Source organism: Panthera tigris, chromosome E1, assembly GCF_018350195.1.
Source record: "Panthera tigris isolate Pti1 chromosome E1, P.tigris_Pti1_mat1.1, whole genome shotgun sequence".
Taxonomy (NCBI): domain Eukaryota; kingdom Metazoa; phylum Chordata; class Mammalia; order Carnivora; family Felidae; genus Panthera; species Panthera tigris.
In genome coordinates this window covers 15,779,211-15,799,775 of record NC_056673.1, presented here as the reverse complement: position 1 = coordinate 15,799,775, position 20,565 = coordinate 15,779,211, and the positions used below count along the sequence as shown (strand labels likewise).

Sequence of the window (20,565 nt, the reverse complement as noted above, 5' to 3'; positions counted from 1 at the left end):
CTCAATGCAGGGTGGCAAGGGGGCAAGTTTGACCCACAAGTTGGAGAGGCAGGCTGCTTTTTCTCACGTCCACATAGAGTATTTTAGGCTCACGTTGGAGAAGTGAGGGCTTATTGTCAGGGCTGCTGGCTGGCAGAGAGCAAAGAGACACCTTTACAGCGGAGACAACTTTCTCACACAAGTGAAGCGACTTGGACAGCCTGGCCAATTTGCTCTGTCACCTGAGGGGAGTCCTCTTGCTCCAGTCTCTGCATCCGTCGCCCTGAATTTCCTCCTCAGGGTCCCAGGTTCCCGTGGGGACAGAAGAAGGATATATGAGAAAGGGATTTGGAAGGCTTCAGGGCATAATGCAGTTTTGCTTTCGAAGCAGTGAGGATTTCATGGTGCACGCGGGCCTTCTATGCACACATATCCACACATCTGGCTCAGTTAGGGGTTGTTTACGAGGACCAGAAATGCACTCAAGCTGGCATGAGCAGATTGGGTTAGGCTCTCAGAATACAGTTGTTAATCACACGGGCATCCAGATTCAGGAAATCGAGTTCAGCTGGGACACAGAGGACCAGAGCGGGATTCAGAATCCAGCCCTCTCGCCCTCCTCCTCGGGGGCTGCAGTTTCTCATTTGTGTCTCTGTTCTCTGCCATCTGTCTTCCTGACCGCCCCGTCTCTGTCAGCTTTGTTTCTCTCTGCTTGTCGCTGGTCCCGCAAGCCTACTCCTGCCTCCGCTTCGCCTCCACCGCCGTCTCCTTGGTGCTTCTCCACCTTTTCCGCATCCCTGCCACACTTAGAAAACGCTCATTGTTTGTCCCCTGGGGTGAAGGCACAGGCAGCTTGCCCCCAGAGGCCAAGGACTAATGGAGGGTGTGGGGACTCCAGGTGTCCCAAGGGCTGAGAAGATCAATAAGGCGCCTGCCTCTGACCTGTTTGTTGCACATTGGTTGGGAAGCTCTGACCTTACTGAATCTGTCTTTGTAGCCAATTTCTAAATTCCCAGGAGAGCGTATGATTGGCCTCAGATCAGATGCTCATACCTGCTGCAGCCACCTGTGGCCCGAGTTTGGTGCCCATGAAACAAACATGTCCCACTGTGGGGGTTGGGGATGTGGGGCAAGGACCAGCATCCCAGTGGAGTGTCCAAATAGCAAGCAGGTTCAGATACTTAACAGGCTGCTTTCCTCCCTTGAAGGCAAGGACCTTTGTCCTTAATCCCTATACCCCCACACCATCTGGCACAAATACTTGCTAGGTTTTAATGCTCAGTAAATGTCTCTTGATGAGTAACTGGCTAGCCATATGCATGGTGTAGGTCTGAAGTTGCGCTAAGCACCTGATCTATCTAGGAAACACTGTCACCTCCCCCACCCTCCGTGTCCTATACTTGGATGCTGCTTCACCCCATTTCTCTAGCACTTATAGCAACCGGGGACATTCATGCCGTTTTCTCCTTTCTTGTTACCATCTGAAGTCTCAAACTGAGAGTAGTTAACCAGCGAGGCAGGCCGCCTGTGTTTCTTCTCAGTATGAAGCATTTGGAACCAATTGTGCGGTGGCCCCTTTGAGTTAGCTGTTTAGAAGTAAAACAACACACACTAATACTTCATTGTAAAAATGCCTTTCCGGCCAATATCTTGGACTTTTGTGTGTCTGTGGAAACGCCCATCTAAATTTCCTGCTTGATTTTTTTTTCTTCGCAGCCAGGCATTAACCTGGCAAATACTACCACCCCTTTTTTTTTTTTTTTTTTTTTTTAATTCTGCTGGTGTGAAGCAAGTGGCAGAAGTTACCTTTTGGAGATCAGAAATCAGCGCTCAGTAATTGGACATGAACCGTTGGTGGTTGACGTCCTATTGCGTGTGACAAGACAGCAGAGAACCTCTGCTTAATTAATAGTTTCATCTTAGACCCTTCCCTCACCCTGTTTGATAACAGCTTTATTTAGCAGAGAGATGTGAATCGACGTTTCTTTGTAAGAGTCCGGGAATATAATACTTTGTTCTGTGTTTACTCCCATATTTATTTCTATATAGGGTACGTAGCTCCTTTTCTCCTTATTCTACATGAATCACTTGGATGCATAAATTCAAGGACATTTGTTTGCGGCTCTCCTACATCTGTCTTGAATTTCATCTTTTCCACCCTGTCTTCTACTTTCCAAACAATTTACCTCCCTCTTTCTCTCTCCCTGCTGTTATTTATTTCACCATGGACCCTTTCATTTCAAGAGTTGGCAGAGGGGACCAGTGCAAGCCACAGTCCATTTCTATATAAAGGCCTTTAGGAGCATGGTGATCACAGCTTCTTAGTATAGGACACGACTCCCCTCACTCGGGACACAGCTGGTCCATAGCAGTGTGGCCGAGGCTGGTTTCAGAGCCGCGGAGGAGCGTGCCGGGTTCCCAGTGAGGTAATGTCGTTCTCGTCATGGACCAATCCGGTCCAATTTACGGAGGACCTTCATGTGCCAGGCTCTGTGCAGAATGGTGCCTTATGACCGTCCTCTTTGATCTTTTTTTCCAGACTGGGAATTTCTCACATCATTGTAAATGTTTCCTTTCCTCCCCTTGTCATTTGGCCGGGGCTCAGTGGGCCTTCCTGAGGCAGGAAAATGGTAACAAGGGGTTTAACCGGGCACTTGGAAGGTTCTGCCAAGAAACAGAGCTTTCGTGCAGCCAGCGGAGGGCGGCGAGGGTGGGGGGGGGGGGGGGGGGAGGGGAGAACGCAGCAAAAACACCCAATGTAATAACAATCAGGTAGGAAATTTGAAGGGAGCACTCTGCTGAGTGCTAATAGCTCCACTGTGGAACAGGTCTGGATGGCACTAAAATGATAAACATCTCTGTAATTCTCACAAACCACACTTTCTGCCCCTGTTTTCATTTCAAGAGTGGACGTGGAAACGCTCAGCTCACCCTGCTGGCCTGTAAGTTTCACCAAGGGGTTAGGAGGTGTTACACCATCACAGTCCTCATCTCCTGGAAACAGCGGGAAGCTTTGAGCCTGTTTGCCTGATTTCTTTTTGGAAGGCAACTTATTTAGTAGCTGTTTAGGGACCACGATGAATGTGTGAAAATAAAATGCCAGCTTGCTCGTTTTTCGTGCCGCGTCTGTAGAGTCGAACGCGAGGAGCCAGTTAAGTGCCCTCTTTCTTGGCCTGAACATCATCATGGTCATCATCACTGATTGAGTGCCCACTGCATGCGAGGCCCTGAGGATGCGAAAGCAGCACGAGATTTATTCCCCTGGAGGAATGCATCTGGTGAAGGGCATGTGAGCTGGTCTTTTGGTTTTGAGCCCCATGAAAATGACGGTGGTAGGATGGCATCTCCCTTCACATCTCAAAACTCCCTTGTTGCCACAGGTCATGAAACCTGCCCCTTTCTCACTGGAGTTTTCCACCGTGGTACCTGGTCCAGGAGCTCTGTCTAGTGCTGAGTTTGAGAGTTAATAGAAAATCAGAGCCTGGAGCTCCAAGGTCATAGCTTGTCAGCACCCCCAGAATGGAGGAGGCTGTCCTCAGGACCCACCCTGTGCTAACCCCATCTCAGTTGTGGGGGGAAGGGGTTCTGTTTTCGGATGAAAAAGCCTTCTTAGCATGGATTTTTTTTTTAATTTTTTTTTTCAACGTTTTTTATTTATTTTTGGGACAGAGAGAGACAGAGCATGAACAGGGGAGGGGCAGAGAGAGAGGGAGACACAGAATCGGAAACAGGCTCCAGGCTCCGAGCCATCAGCCCAGAGCCTGACGCGGGGCTCGAACTCACGGACCGCGAGATCGTGACCTGGCTGAAGTCGGACGCTTAACCGACTGCGCCACCCAGGCGCCCCAGCATGGATTTTTTTTAAACAAAATGAAAACCTTGCTGGCGTATTTTCTGTAAAGTCCTTTGGATGGATTGGTTAGGGCGAATTGATGGTCTCTGCCACCTTCCAACTAAGGGCAGGGAGGGAAGAGAGAGATTCCCACCTTGACAGGGGACTTCCTGGAGCAGAACCCCACATCTACAAGGAGCAGTACCCTTTCTTCCAGAGTTCCTTTCTTTCCTTTTGGTTTTCTTTCAACCTTATGGGTCCTCTAACAATCTGGCGTGCAGACACTCAGAATAGATTTTTCTGTGGTATGAACTTAACATTCTGGGTTGAGCTTGGATGGCGACACATCTCTCAAAGGAGGTGGCAGATCAGGGATCCCAGCGTTCAAGTAAAAACACACTGCTCAGAGTGAATGTGGGCAAACTCGAGCTCTTTCCTGATTATATCAGCAGAGGGATAGATCCACAATGACACACGCCACAGAAACCCTATCTCTGCTCCCCCACCCTCACCCCCCAGGCCCCCTTAGTGATTGCCTTTGGAGCTGGAACATGGTCTCTCAGATTCCAGACTGACTCTGGCTCCTTGTCCTGTGTCATGGGCAAACTCCCAGCCACTTTAATCCTTCTCTCTCTACAGCATTTGGCCCTGGTCTGTTATTACTAGCCACCCTCTTACAATTCCAAACCACTGTGCCCAATAGAGGTTTTTATACCAGATGGGGCTTTAGGAAATCCCTCTGTCAGCTTGTGAGAGCTGAGGCACGGGGAAACAGAACAGCCTTTCCCTCCGTCTGTGGTGTCGGCCAGAAAGAACTTGGCAGCCATATGTCGCTTTGTACTCCCAACAAACTGCTCATCTCCTGGCTTGTTGAGTCATTAGGGCAGGAAGTTGTACAGCATAGTCAACGAACCTCTTTAATTAGCGTTACACATGGTACCAGGTTCCAAGTGTTCAGGAACGGGATTCTCTCAGGCCACAGGGAGCTAGAGTGATTGGGAGATACTTTGGGGAAAAGAGAAATATTTTGCATTTCAGCAGTTTCAAAAGGCTGAGAAGAAAATATTTACATTTTTGCCTTTGTGTTTGTGGGCATCGTTGCGAACCTTAATAATTTGTTGTTGTTGTCGTTGACTGAAGCTGATCCGAAGGTGCAGCTTTCTTTTTCTTTTTTCCTTTTTTCTGTCTTTTAATGTTTATTTTTGAGAGAGAGAGAGAGAGAGAGAGAGAGAGAGACAGAGCATGAGTGGGGGAGGGGCAGAGAGAGGGAGACACAGAACCCGAAGCAGGCTCCGGGCTCTGAGCTGTCAGCACAGAGCCCGATGTGGGGCTTGAAGTCACAAACTGCGAGATCATGACCTAAGCAGAAGTCGGACACTTAACCGACTGAGCCACCCAGGTGCCCCCCGAAGGTGCAACTTTCTGAAAGGAAGTTTAGTGGCAGAGTCTCTTGGTGAGTGACCCCTGAGAAGGAAGGAGGAGGAAGAGGCAGCCACCGGGGTTTTGGAATGTGCTTTAGTTCCCTGCCGGCTTCTTCCATTGCTGGTTGCACAGAGCACGTGGCTTCTTTCCTATGCTCACTTTTCATCCTTGCCAGCAACCCACTACTCTGTCACCAGAATCCCAAGACTGCAGCCCACTGCCGCTAGACCCAGGTCTCCAAGCCACAGGGAATGCCACGTTTTTATTTTTTAGTTTCTCATGCCTACCAGCATGTCCACCATGTGTCTCTGGCCTCTTGTGTCTCTGCCTTGTGTCTTGTGTCTCGTGTCTCTGGTGGCTATGTGCATTTCTTTTCTTTTTTTAAAAATATTTATTTTGAGAGAGAGGAAGGGAGGGAAGAAGGGAGGGGCAGAGAGAGAGAGAGAGAGAGAGAGAGAGAGAGAGAGAGAATCCCAAGCAGGCTCTGCGCTGACAGCCCTGGTGTGGGACTCGAACTCATAAACAGGGAGATCATGACCTGAACTGAAGTCAGGAGTTGGACGCTTAACCGACTAAGCCACCCAGGTGCCCCTCTGTTGTGTGCATTTCTTAGTTGATTTCTCTCACTCCACAGACTGGATGCTAGTTTGGAAAATGTCTTCATTTCCATGAAGAAGGGGAGCTGTTGCCCCCACCCCCACCCCTAGAGTCGTTGTTGGGGAGGTAGAGACTCCTCTGCTCATCCCTTCTTTTGTCGGGCTTGATCTGCTTACCTACCTTCTGGCAGGAGTTCTCTTGTGGAATATTCTGTACTTACTCATACTGATTTGTGTGGGTCATCCTGGGTCCCAGCCCTGGTAGGGACCAGTGGCGCTATCGTGTCCTGATCACCACAGTCAGTTACTGCTGGGGACGCGCTCCTACAGTCTGACCATGTGCCAGGCCCATTGCCCCCCGATGGGCTGTCTGCTGTAAAACCGGAAGGGCACACGTTAGAAGTGTTCTCCTGTGAGCGCTTGCCGTGTTCCGGGGGCAGTTCTGAGCACGGGTGCTATCCTCCCACCAGCCCTAGGAGATAGGCACCATGGAACCATTTTGCGATTGAAGAGATTGAGGCTTGGAGAGGCAAAGTCATTTGCCCGAGGTGGCAGGGCCAGGGTTCGGACCCACACTGTCTGTCCCCAGAGCCCGTGCTCTTGCCCGCTGCACTGCTTCCTGCCCTGATGCAGTGAGGATGTGACACTGCCAGAAGGCAGCCAGCCCCTTGGAGAAAGGATTAAAGGGTAGTGGTGGTTTTGTGCCCCGCCTGGTAGAAGAGAGCGTGCAGCCCTTTGTCCCGGGAATCGGCAGTGTGTCGGACAGCACTCTACAGTCACAGGGTAAGACGGAAGCATAGCATGCTGTTTGACTGGTGAGGTGTGTGGCACAGGGCTGGCTGCTGATGGAGATGGACATCTCTCGGCTAAAGAGATAGAAGGAAGCAGCAGATACCAGACCCAACACCTCTCCTTCCAGGCGCACAGTGATTTCCATTGGAAAAGAATATCTCACAAAGCAAAGTGAGGCTCTTCAGAACTCAAGATGTCCGCACACCAGCAGTGAGACACTGGCTCGTCGGGTTGTCTCCTGGCCCCCGTTCCTCTATCTGTGGGCATCCCAAATGATACAAGGCCCAAGAAGTCATTTCCTCCACCAGAATGGGAACATGCAGCTGACGTAGGTGCTAAACAGGAGTTAGAGGGTCACCACATTCTTCTACTTAGCATCAGAGAAATGGCAGTATTCTAACATCTATTGAACACTTACTAGGCAGCATTCTGAGAACCGTACATATTGTTTTTTAGTTGTTTTAAATGTTTATTTTTGAGAGAGAGAGCATGCAAGCAGGGGAGGAGCAGAGAGAGAGGGAGACACAGAATGCGAAGCAGGATCTAGGCTCTGAGCTATCAGCACAGAGCCCGACGCCGGGCTCCAACCCACAGACTGCGAGATCACGACCTGAGCTGAAGTCAGATGCTCAACTGACTGAGCCACCCAGGCGCCCCAAGAATTTATTAATATATATTGATTAATATATTAATATAGTAATTCAGGGAGTTCTCACAGCAACAGTATGATGGCAGGTATTATCCTTATTTTATTCATGAGACAGTTGAGGCTCTTGAGAAGTGAACTAACTTGCCCCAGGCCCCCCCAGCTGATACATAGCAGGGTTGGGACTTGAACCCAGGCAGCCTGGCTCCAGAACCATGTTCTTAACCATTTTACCTATACCATACACTGCCTTCCACCAAAAGCATTGACTGAAGATTTGACTGACCAATAAGGTCAAACTCAGCCACCAGCTGTTGGTTCTTGTGGCCACCCCGATTTGGAATGAAGGGGTGGGTGTGTTCAACATACAGAACCAGCCCCGGCACATTCCCTAAACTAGATGGAGCCAGTCTCCTTTCTTCTTTTTTGATCCTTTATCCTGGCAGTTGCCATGATCTGTCCCATCCCTGTACATAAGTAGTCATGGTTCCAACTTTTTTTTTTATTAATTGCAGTAAGATAGATAAAGCATAACGTTTGTCATTTTAACCATTTTTCTCTTGTAAACTGTAAGATTCCTGAAGGCAGGCATGGTATTTCGCCCCCTTCATATCTTCCTGCGGCACTTTGAGTAATGTTGTAAGAAAATGACACCTAACATCAGATCGTATAGCCTGGCTGGGTCAGCTATCCATCCGCTAGAAAACTTACTGTCCTGACATTTAAAGAAATGAAGAATAAATTTTTAATGTCCCTTCTACCCAGTCTCTTTTGTTATTTTTTTTTAAGTTTATTTATTTATTTTGAGAGAGAGAGCACGAGCAGGGGAGGGACAGAGAGAATCCCAAGCAGGCTCTGCACTGTCAGCGTAGAGCCCCACGTGGGGCTCCACCCCACGAACTGTGAGATCATGACCTGAGCCAGAATCAAGAGTCAGATGCTTAACCAACTGAGCCACCCAGGCACCCCTTCTTTTTCGTTTAGTATAGCCTGGAGTGGCAGAGATGAACTCGGATGGATGGTGTGTGGTGTATGTAATGTGTGGCTCCTTTGCCTGCAGGAAGCAGAGTGTACGTGTTCTTTTCCAAACCTCACCCTTGGGGCACAGGCCCTCTTTCTGAAGCAACTACAGTGAAGGGAGAATTGATGGTCATTCTGGCTTTGTTAAGTGCAAATCCATAAGGAGGGCTTTGGTTTCTCATGATCAGCCTGGCCCTGCTCACTTTCACCTCTTCCTTGGTCTTGTCTGCTGGTTGGTTCCCTGTGTTGGCTTCAGGCAAAGGAGAGATGGGAAGGTGAAGTGGATGGGGGAATCAAAGGTCCTGTCCGAGAAAGGGAGAAGAGCTCGAATTCCACCAGTACTTGTTTTGAGCAATTGATGCTCCAATTCAAAGAGCCTTCTGGGCCCCCAGCTATCCCAAGGAACAGGGAAGAGTCTTGGCAATAAGGAAGCCCTTTGAATGGCTGAGTTTGATTGCTTAGCTAGCCATCCATTCTGGCTGTCCCCTCGACAGTTTTTCCTCTCTCCCTTCCTTCCATTCATTCATTCTTCCATTTGTCCACCCATCATTCACTGAACACATAACATGTGCCAAGCACTGTACTTGGCAAACCAACAGCTAGCTGTAGCAGGCTAAAATTTCAGCCACAGGACAGATCACACTAGAATCATGCCTCAGAAGCAAGATTTGGTCTTAACTCTGGGACAAGGTCCTGTTGGGGCACTTAGAGTGATTCTGAGCTAGCAGTAGCAATGATAACAACAATAATAATAGATATTAATCGTAGCAGGTAGCTGACTATAATAATGTAGTACCTAGTCTATGCCAGGCTCTATTCTAAGCACATATCTAAATCTTTACAATATCCAATGAAGTGTATGTACTGTTAATCCCATTTTACAGATGAGAAAACCAAGAGAGAAGTTAGGTAGCTTTCTGAGGACACCAACTAGCAGGTGACCAAAGCAGAATTAGATCTGGGCCAGCCTGGCTCCAGAGCCTATGCTAAGTAACCTCGGGCGTTATGTTTTCAGGGTGTCTCAATCCGGGAGTCTGACTCTTGATTTTGGCTCAGATCGTGATCTCACAGTTCGCAGGGATTGAGCCCCTCATTGGACCATGGGCTGACAGCGCAGAACCTGCTTGAGATTCTCTGCCCCTCTCCTACTCGCACACACACGTGCGCATGGTCTCTCTCTCTCTCTCTCTCTTTCCCCCCCACCCCCTGAAAATAAAATAAACTTAAAAACAAAGACTCTGTTTATGATGATGATGTTGACTGTGGTCAGCATTCGGTGGAAGGGCAGGGGTAAGTCTTGCCTGAGAAGACTGCGCTGACCTTGCTGACGAGCTTGCTGATGAATCTTACATCTGTGTTAGCTTTGGCTTGATCCCATAGATTTGCAGCAGCTGTTGAGAAATAAAACTTGGACCCCCAGTCAAGTACGGTACCCAGTCCTCGGAATGAGAGGCAGATTCTGAGTCACCCTCCGGAGTCGGGGCTTCTCGGAAATCACCAGGTTGCATTTCCCTGTGGCATCTGTGGGTGCTGACGAGTCCCCGCGGTGTTTCAGATTAGCTCGGTTTTGTAGTGTGCATTTTTACAGTTTACCAGCTCCCAGTCCTGTCCCTTTTGATATTTGCTTCATTGTTCCGTGGATCACTAGAGAAGTGTTTCTGGCCGGCATTCCTAGGATGATCGCTCCAACCACAGCCTTCAGAGTCGCTAACCAGAACCAGCCGCCAGGCCGAGGAATGGGAACTCTCAAGTAACTCAATAGCCTGCTCTGTCATCCTTTTTGATTTTTGCCAAGTTGAGCTAATATTGTCTCCTCTTCCTTTTTTTCCATTTCGTCTTTGCTGCCTTGCTTCTGAATCTGGCATGCTAATTATAAGCACTTAGATTTCTAAGCTTAGAGGGTTTGCTGTGACCTATTCTGCCTGTTACCTGGCCTTTGGGCAGCTCTGAAGGGAGGTGGCACAGCCAGTCTGACTGTTGTCAATGTGAACTCTGAGTGGACGTTTGGCCGGATGGTCACTGGAGAGGGAGCAGGCACTGGAAGTCAAAGTCACTTGGTTGTCCCCAGCTGCAGCAGTGCCAGCCAGGGAGGTCCTTTTAAAGTGCTGAAGTTGGGGTGCCTGGGTGGGTCCGTCTGTTAAGTGACTCTCGGTTTTGGCTCAGGTCATGATCTCCCAGTTCGTGGGTTCAAGCCCCGCATCAGGCTCTGCGCTGACAGTGCTGAGCCTGCTTGGGATTCTCTCTCTCCGTCTCTCTGCCCCTTCCCCCCTACCCCCTTTCTCTCAAAATAAATAAATAAACTTTTTTAAAAACTTGGAGGTTGCCGGAGCCTTTTTTCTCCGATGGCCAGTGGAATGCGATACCCTGCTCTACATCCAGTGTCTGGTTCAAAGGCTGCTGGGATGGGCACCATCGGCCTTGGCATCTCTGCGCCAGGCCAACAGTCACCCTCTCCAGAAGGTGGGGAGACCAAGCGGAGGGTCCCATCAGAATCACACGTGGTGTCGGAGTTCTAAGCAGAGAGAAGAGCAGAATCCACAGAGTCCGTTCAAAACAATTTCCATATGCCCCTTTAAAACCTGGCAGTCCAGCGTGGGAAGTGGAAGGCAGAAAGGAAGGGGTGGGGAGGGGGGAGCAAACAGACTACGTAAAGCTGGCTCCAGACCGTGTGTATGTTTTGCAGAAGGTGCTTATGGCGAAACTACCACTCGCCACAGAAAGAAATCCCAGTTTTCTGAGGCGTCTTACAACACAGGCTACTAACTATACAGTTGATTGATTAACTTTACAATAGAGTTGACAGGAAAATGTTTTTTTGAAGAGGACGCTGACAAGACAAGGGGGAACTAAGCGTAAATTTGATGCCGATGTTAGCGACGTGCCCCATGTGTGCAGCGCTTTGGTTTTCAGAGTATCTCCACGCACGGCGCCTCGTTTCACTTCGTCCTGAGATGTGGGCGTTACCGTGCAAGCCAAGAGCCGTGACCTGGAGCCAGGGAACAGTGTCGCCTACTGATGTCCACTGAGAGATCAGGGCCTGGATATAAACTGAGCCCCTTAAAGCCCCTTTTTCGGCACTACCAGATTTCCTCCCAAGAAGGATCTTTAAGAGAGTGAGGCAGTGCTGATTCAGTGATGGCTCCTGACTCTGATGATCACACCAAGGAGGAATACGAGCTCCTTTCTTGGGGATCCTTACAAATAAGTGCAGTTAGTGTGCCTCTGATCTTCAGCATCCTGAAGGCCGAGGCTGCAGGCGGTAGTCGGTTCTGGAAGAGTTTAGGAGTGTAGCTGCAACACGCAGTGAGAGAGTGACTTTCCACTCAGTATTACATCATCGTGGAGTTTAGGCAAATGCTGATTTTTATTAGAGGGAGTTTTATGGATGGGGCAATATCCTAGCTCTCTCGGTTGATCAAGGTCAAGCCATGCCCTAAAATGAACTCGTAAGACAAGGGGAGTCATTATCTGAGGTCCATAGACCACTTGGGATCAGACAGGTTCACTGACAGTCTTCAAGGAGTTCACGAATTCTACGAAATTACACACAGACTTTTGTGTATGTGCATTTTTCTCTGGGGAAAGGATCTGTAGCTTTTATCCTCAAAAGTGTCTGTGACCCCAAAATGGTTATGAAGCCACTGTTTTAAAGTGGCCTTTTTGAAAATCTTTGGTGGACTGGAGATGTCATGCACACTTGAAAAGGCACAGGGGGTGAGTCTTGGGGTCATTTCTTTAAGCTCAAGCTTTTCTCTTTTCCAGTCAGCATAAGAGACTCATCAAAGTGGACCTCTGTGACTTTTCTAGCGGAAAGTTCACTTTCTGATTCAAGTACCAAACTTGACATGGTTAGAATGATCATTCCTGTGCCCACTGTACTGGCTCAGAGCAGAGCAACTGTGATGCTGCAGCCTGAGAAAGACAGTCCCATGCAGCCTGCACATCACTGATGAATGACATAAGTTCCTAAAAAAATCTCTATCATATGGGGCGCCTGGGTGGCTCAGTCGGTTGAGTGTCCGACTTCGGCTCAGGTCATGATCTCACAGTTCGTGGGTTCGTGCCCCGCATCAGGCTCTGTGCTGACCGCTTGCTCAGAGCCTGGAGCCTGCTTCAGATTCTGTGTCTCCTGCTCTCTCTGCCCCTCCCTTGTTCACGCTTTGTCTCACTCTGTTTCTCAAAAATAAATAAATGTAAAAAAAAAATTCAAAAAATCTCTATCATGTAAAATTATACCATGATGTATTAGTCTACAGAAGGACTGACTTTTCAGTGTCAGATGTGAGTCTAAAAGCATAATTACTTTCCACTGAACCAGTGGGCCTTTTTTTGGAAATAAAAGATCCCACAACTATGGATAAAACACAAGCCAGGATCTTCCTTGAGATCCCGTGTGAAAAAAAGGGGGGGTGGATCCCTAGGGAGGGAGGGATGGGAAGGATTATGGGGGTTACAGTTTCTTACCTCTCCGAGAAGGATACTGAGAAAAAAGAAATGTCTCTGATGATTAGGGGTGGGACAGCCAGAGGGCATCATAGTCCTTCTGCTTCATGAGGGAACCAGACCAAATTGTTTTTTATCTGTGGGGGTTGAGGAGACAGCATCCCTATTTTTAGAGTCTTAAGTACTGTACTGAGGGGCGCCTGGGTGGCTCAGTCGATTAAGTGTCTGACTTTTGTTTTTTTAATTTTTTTTAACGTTTATTTTTTTGAGAGAAAGAGACAGTGCAAGCAGGAGAGAGGCAGAGAGAGGGCGATACAGAATCTAAAGCAGATTCCAGGCTCTGAGCTGTCAGCACAGAGCCCACTGTGGGGCTTGAACTTGTGAACCACGAGATCATGACCTGAGCCAAAGTCAGCTGCTTAACCAACTGATCCACCCAGGCACCCCAAGTGTCTGACTCTTGATTTCAGTTCAGGTCATGATCTCACAGTTTGTGGGTTCAAGACCCACGTCTGGCTCTGTGCTGGTGGTGTGGAGCCTGCTTGAGATTCTCTCTCTCTCTCTCTCTCTCTCTCTCTCTCTCTCTCTCTTCCTCTCTCTTTCTCTCTCTCCCTTCTGCAGTCTATGCCCCTCCCCCACCTGGACACACTCGCACTCTCTAAATGAACTTGAGAATGCCAGTATCTTCTTTTAAAAAAAAAAAAGTACTTTACTAATGCTCTCGGGGTAACCCCAGTAGGCCGGCCAGCCCATAGGTCACCCTGTCATCATGTCAGCTGGGGAGCATGGTCCTGACTCACACTGGGTAGCTAAGCATTTAGATGCTAGGTGACCCAGGTACCCAAACCCACCCTTCCTTAAAAATATATAGCCAAAAGTCAATCACGTGCTTACATTTCAAGTACATGGAGGTGCCCACATGCAAACCACTTTATTATAATCACGTTGAACCCTCCATTTTTATGTTTAAGGCCCACAGATTGCAAGCTACTTTAGGGACAAGTCTAGTGACCCATAAATAAAGTCTTGTTGTCAGATGCCATTTGTCTGTGGGAGCCCCAAGCCCCAGAGTAGATATGATAGTAGTGATCCCTTAACAATACATGTGACCAGGGAAGATTTCTCCTAGGAAGGCAAGGATGGCTTAACCTTGGAGTTAAAGGCTACTAATGAAATATACTGCAACAGATCAAAAGAGTAATCATAGAGGCGCCTGGGTGGCTCAGTTGGTTAACCGTCTGGCTCTTGGTTTCGGCTCAGATCACGATCTAATAATGGTTTGTGCGTTCAAGCCCCATATCGGGCTCTGTAGTGACAGCACAGAGATTGCTTGGGATTCTGTCTCTGCCTCTACCCTGCTTGTGCTCTCTGTCTCTCGCCAAATAAAAAATAAACTTAAAAAAAAAAAAAAAAAAAAACAACCCATAAAGTAACCATCCATTCCTGATGAAACTTTTAGGTCAAAAAGTTCACACAAGCCTGTATTTTTTTAATTGTGGTAAAATACAGATAACGTAAAATTCACCGTCTTAACCATTTTTAATTCATTCTCCCTGACATGCAGCCCTTCATGGCCACCCATCCCTGTAACTCTTTTGATCTTGTAAAACTGAGCCTCTATACCCGTTAAACAGTAATACCAGCTTTCTTCCATCTCCACCGTCCACCCAACCCCAATGGTGGTAGCAACCACCATTACAATTTCTGTCTTTATGACTTTGACTACTCTAGGTACCTCATAGGAATGGAAACACATGGTATTTGTATTTTTGTGACTGGCTTCTTTCAGTTAGCACAGTGTCCCCAAGGTTCATACACGTAGTAGCATGTGTCAGAATTTCCTTCCGTTTTTTCTTTAATTCCACTTTTTTTTTTTTTTTTTAAGATTGTTTTTAGGTTTGGGGCGCCTGGGGTGGCTCAGTTGGTTGAGTGTCCGACTTCGGCTCAGTCACGATCTTGCGGTCTGTGAGTTTGAGCCCCGCATCAGGCTCTGTGCTGACAGCTCAGAGCCTGGAGCCTGCTTCGGATTCTGTGTCTCCCTCTCTCTCTGCCCCTCCCCTGCTCATGCTCTGTCTCTCTCTCTCAGTCAAAACTGAATAAAACATTTAAAAAGTTTTTTAAAAAAAGATTGTTTTTAGGTGTATTGATTTATTTTGAGAGAGGGAGAGAGCGAACATGTGGGAGGGCAGAGAAGGGTGGGAAGACAGAGAGAATCCTAAGCAGGTTCCCCACTGTCGGCACAGAACCTGACAAGGGGCTCAGACTCCCAAACTGAGACACCGTTACCTGAGCAGAAATCAAGAGGTGGATGCTTAACCAACTGAGCCACCCAGGTGCCCCAGAATTTCCTTCCTTTTAAGGCTGAATAACATTCAAGACTATTTTGTTTAACATGTTCAAGAGTATCTGTCTCACGGGGCACCTGGGTGGCTCAGTGGGTTAAGCGTCCAACTTTGGCTCAGGTCATGATCTCACAGTTTGTGGGTTTGAGCCCCGCATCAGGCTCTGTGCTGACAGCTCGAAGCCTGGAGCCTGCTTCTGATTCTGTGTTTCCCTCTCTCTCTGCTCCTCCCCTGCTTATGCTCTGTCTTCCAAAAATAAATAAATGTAAAAAAAAAAAAAAAAAAGAGTATCCATCTCATACCAATGGCTAGTCTTATATATAATAGTAAAAGGTATACCCATTATGATCAGGTGGAAGATAAAGATGATTGCTACTTACTATTGTCCTGAAAAAATCCAGCCAATATAGTTCTTTAAGAAAAGGAAATAAATGATGTAATTGTTGAAAAAGAAGGTGAAGTTATGTTTATTTGCAAATAGCATGGCTTTCTATTCAGGCTAAAAACGTGCTTTGAAGTAAGAGTATACATTTAAAAATTAGTCAAGTTTTACAACTCCATCTTTCTGTCTGTGACCTCGATCCCACCCTCTGGCCTATTCAAAGACTCTGTTCTTGCATTTTTCCTTCTCATCAGTATTTTCCTCTTCTGGATTATCCCCAGCAGCATATACTAAAGCATCTCCCATCTTTAAAATACCGCCCCCTGACTTCATCTTTAAAATATCCTCTCTCTGACCTCATCATGTATTTCTCCAGCTACAGTCCTATTCTCTGCTCCCTTTGCAGCAAAACTCTTAAAGTTATCTGTAGTCACTACCTTAGCCCGTTATCTGCCATTTTCTTTTTCTCTTGATAGCCTTTACTGTTTTTATTGTTCCCGCTCGGTGTTTCGTGTGGGAAGCCGACTCGGGTTTGTCTGGTCCCAGGCCCCCTCTAGGTGTGTGTGCCGGACAGAGCTGCACCCCGTTGCCTCCCTCTTCCACTCACTCTTTTGTCCTCACTTTACTGACTCCTCCTTGACCTGTCAAGGTCGTGAATAAACTTAGCTGCCACATCGGCTGGTCAGTTCTCTGCCCTCATCTTACTCAACGTGTCAGCAGCATTTGACACAATAGTATACTCTCTCCCTAAAGCACTTTTGCCACCTGCCTTTTGGGACACCGGAGTCTCCCCGTTTTCCTTCTATGTCATGTGTCACTCCTTCTCGGTCTTTTGTGGGTGGTCCCTGGCTCTGCTCTGGGGTGCCTTTTCCTCTGTAGCCTGTCCTCTCCTTGGATAACCTCATGGAGGCTCATGACCCCTCACAGCATCCAGGCAGCGACAATCCCTGATTTATAGCTCATGCCCCCCAGCTCCCCAGAGCCTAGACTTGTAAGTCCAGGTGCCTCCTTGAAATCTCCCCTTGCACATCTAATGGGCATCTCAGATTGACCTCTCTTATCTCCATCTTTCCCTCCCAAACTTTTGCCTCCATTTTTCCTCATCTTGGTTCATAGGACCCCTTGACACACTTTTGCTCAAACTCCAAAACCATAGTACATCCTTCATCTTTTCTTTCCCTTATCCCTTCCACATATTCAGTCTGTCAACCTACTCTATTGACTGTCTTAAGAATACATCATGTCCTCACTCTCTGCTGCTATAACCCAGGTCCTCCCCACTGCTCTCAACTTCTGCCTGGGCTGTTTGCACTGGCCTCTCCGGATCCTGCCTTCTCCTTGTCTTCCCCTACAGTCTGTTCCCTCAGGGCTGCCAAAGTGACCTTTTAACTGTAAATCAAATCATACCACTCCGCTGCTAATGCTCTGTAGTTTCCTGTTACACTTAGAATAAAATTCCATCATTTTTACTAGTCTACAGGGCCTTAAAGATCTGCCAAGAGCGCCCTTCTGACCTCATTGTGGCCCCTCTCCCCGACTCTATCTGACTGCGTCTACCCCAGCCTTCTTTCTGATCTGCCTCCCAGCCTCTAACAGGTGCCCTGGGCCTCAGGTGGCCTTCCCCCATGAACATGTGACTCGCCCCATCTCATATCCGGGATCTGTGCTCAAATGCCATTTCTTCAAAGATGCCTTCCCTGATTACTTGCCAAAATATGTACCCCAGGAGGGTGCCTGCGTGGCTCAGTTGGTTAAGCGTCCCACTTTGACCTGGGTCATGATCTCACGGTTTGTGGGTTCGAGCCCCACGTCGGGCTCTGTGCTGATAAGAGCCTGAAGCCTGTTCCAGATTCTGTGTGTCTCTGTCTCTCAAAAATAAACATTGAGGGAAAAAAAATTTTTTTTAAGTAATATTGGTAAGAATACTGAGGAATGGGCTCTCGTTTGCCACTGGTAGAAATATAAAGTTGCCCAAGCTTTTTAAGTGGTGAGTCATGGGTGATTTTTATCTCAGTTTTTACGGTTTGCTGTGTTTCTCATTTTTTCCAATAATTACTACCCCCCCATAATTACTTTTAAAATCAGATAAATCCCTTCATCTTCCTTCCTGCCCCCCTTTAAAATTATTAACCTGGCTGGATCCTTGTACTTGCAGACTTAGGAAGCTAATCCCAGCAGCAGGATGGTCTTGTTCTGCTGTTGAGCCTTTCCTTCTAAAAATGTTTGATCTGAAGCCCGTATCAGGTTTCTCTGGAATGATGTAGTACTGGTCACTGCCGACTGTATGTGCAGAGTCGCTCCTGTTAGAAGGGCTGGTTTGGGAGCCCACTGGAAAGGCAGGGCTCACCCAGTTCGAGGTGGGGTCCCACGACCTTTCCTGCCAAGGCCCAGGTCTCCACAGACAGGGGAAGCCTAACATTTTGTAGCAGATACCCCACCCGACTCCTTCGCTGCTTGAGATTGAATTAAAAACAATAATAATCTGCTCTGTGCAGCTGGACTTCTGGTGCCTGCTTCCCCTTGACACATCCGCGCCCCATTCTGCCAATGCCCAGGCGGCCAGCCCTCCTGTGTGGGCCCCAGGCCCCCGGAAGGGAGGCTGCAGCTGAATCAGCAGTGGGCCATTCTTCCATTTCCCGTTGGTAGTTAGACATTTGGGCCATTCTGCCATTTCCCGTTGGTAGCTGGACATTTTGTTTAATTATGTTGTTTTCTGGGCTTGGCAGTTAAGTTCCAGAGCACCCAGTGGACCCCCTGAATGGCGGTCACTCTGATGGCCGGGAGCCGATAAAGGAGTCTGCACATCCTCAGCTTCCTGTCCCGGGCTGTTGCATTCATGCTTTCTCAGCCTCACCTCTCCTAGACCCTGGTCCTCTGACAGTTGGCTGAGGCAACATCGAACCTGCCAGTAGATTGTGCGTTGTTTTGAGTGGCACTGAGAACTAAGAATTGGAGCCGGCTCAGGATGTTGCTTCCCTAGTGTTTGTGGGTGAATGACACACACAGCGACTGCCGATACTCCCAAGTGCAGGAACCGATGTGGTAGGGAGAGCGCCGGATTCTGGCTACTTGGTCTTCTGTTGGGATACCCTTGTCCCCTCTCCCTTGGAGCTCAGGTGCCACAGCAGAGCCGGGAAGCAGGGGAGCACCTGCCTGCTGATGGGGTTCAGAGACACCAACAAAAAGCCTCCCTTCCTGCCTTAACCACCTGGTATTGGGGGTGCACATGTAGTTCATTTCCTAATTCATCTTCGTCTTTATGCTTTTTTTTTTAAGTTTATTTATTTTGAGAGAGAGAGCAGGGGAGGGGCAGAGAGACAGGGGGAGAGAGAGAATGCCAAGCAGGCTCCGCACTGTCAGCGCAGAGCCCAATGCAGGGCTCGAACTCATGAACCATGAGATCATGACCTGAGCCGAAATCAAGAGTCGGACACTTAATCAAGTGAGCCCAGCTAGGCACCCTTCATCTTTATGCCTTTTAGAGGAAGTGCCCGTGGGAGAGGTGGGGGAGAAGAGCTGTCTTAGAACAGGTGTGGTCTTCTGTTGGCCTCTGTCACAGCTTGAGCCTGGATGGGACTCAGACTCCCCTCCCCTGTCACAGACCACAGAGGCCAATGATTGTAGCTTCACTTATTCATTTCCCTGTACAGCAGTGTTTTCCAGTTCTTTCACCCCTCAGTCCTGATGGGGCTCAAAAGGATGCTTCGATCGATCTGGTTTGGACTTAACCACCTTTTTCACTTTGCTTCTTACAGCTTAAACTTTGGAACAAATACCGAATTTCCAACATTCCATCACTAATATTCCTAGACGCCACCACCGGGAAGGTCGTGTGCAGGAATGGGCTGCTGGTGATCCGTGATGACCCAGAAGGTAGGACCTTGGCGTGTCTATCCCGTACTCCCCGTTCTGTCCCCCAACCCTGACCGTCCCTACTGGTAGAGAACATACAAATGAAATATATCTGAGGGCGTTTGTTTAGCTAGAGGATATTGTCGTGATGAAATTGATGAAATTATAGTATTCTCTAAGTCATGGTTAACGTTTTTAAAGAGATCAGAATGTCCCTCTTGGAGGCTTTCATTCATGGGCCAAAGAAGATGGAATCTGAAAAAGGAAGTTCAGTTCTGAGGGCTGAGGAGGTCGTTGAGAAGCAACGAGAGCCTGGAGATGGACTTCTGGTGCTGTTTCCACGGCAGCCGTCACTTGAACAATTAGAGGCAAACTAAGTGGTTGTGAGATTTTTTTCCTCTTTAAAATATTACCCTAGCAGAGTCATAGTCTTGGTGTTGCTCTCCTGGCCTCAGGGGTGACTGACTTCATTTCTTGGTGCTGCCCAAGTCCTGCAGCCTTGGCCTTGGTGATGTACCCGGTGTAGGCTGCCCTAATCACCCTGCTCACTGGCTGTCCAAGGTCTGTTTCTGTCCCACTGGCACTGGAGTCTTAAAAGCATCCTAAGGTCTTCCCTTCCTCACTTACTATCAGTTAGGGGATTCAACCCTGGTCACAGGTTTTCCAAATAAAAATTTCACCTGCTTCAAAGAATTGCCCTCAGTAAAACCCAAGGCATGGTAGAACCAAGTTTTCACCTTCGCAGATCTCACACACACACACACACACACACACACACTCACACTCACACTCACACTCTCTCTCTACTCTGATCTTGTTAAAAATGCAGATTTCCCAGCTCCATCCCCAGAGATATTTGGGACCATTTGTTTCAGGGCGGGCTTGGCCCATCTGCACGTTTAGTCAGTCTGCGTGTCTCCCATTCCCCCCTCCCCCAACCCCAGGCGATTTTTGAGGCGGTGGTCCACAGACCACCCTGTGAGAAAACGCTGTTCTGTTGCTCTTCCTGCCTGGGGCTTAAGTGTCATCAGAATGGAGAACATCTGGCTTGAGTGAGTGTTACTCTTTCCTTTTACTGGATTTAATTCTCACTTGGTTCCCTGGGCCCCAACCCAGACTGACTGAATCAGAATCTCTGGGGGTGGGTCCCAGGAGCATGATATTTTAAAATGCCCCAGCTGATTCTGAAATGCCGTCAGAATGGAGAGCCACTGAGATTCCGGGGTTGGACTTGAAGAAACTCATGGTTAATACACGAG

General features: G+C 48.2%; 1 protein-coding gene across 2 annotated transcripts in view; it reads left to right on the top strand.

The window, feature by feature from the left end:
- Nucleotides 1-20,565, top strand: part of NXN (nucleoredoxin) — a 159,309-nt gene that overhangs the window by 110,264 nt on the left and 28,480 nt on the right. For both annotated transcript variants that reach the window (XM_042967610.1, XM_042967611.1), the window contains one exon: nt 19,210-19,327. In XM_042967610.1, the coding sequence (XP_042823544.1) occupies nt 19,210-19,327 (118 nt within the window). The remainder of the gene's footprint in view (nt 1-19,209; nt 19,328-20,565) is intronic.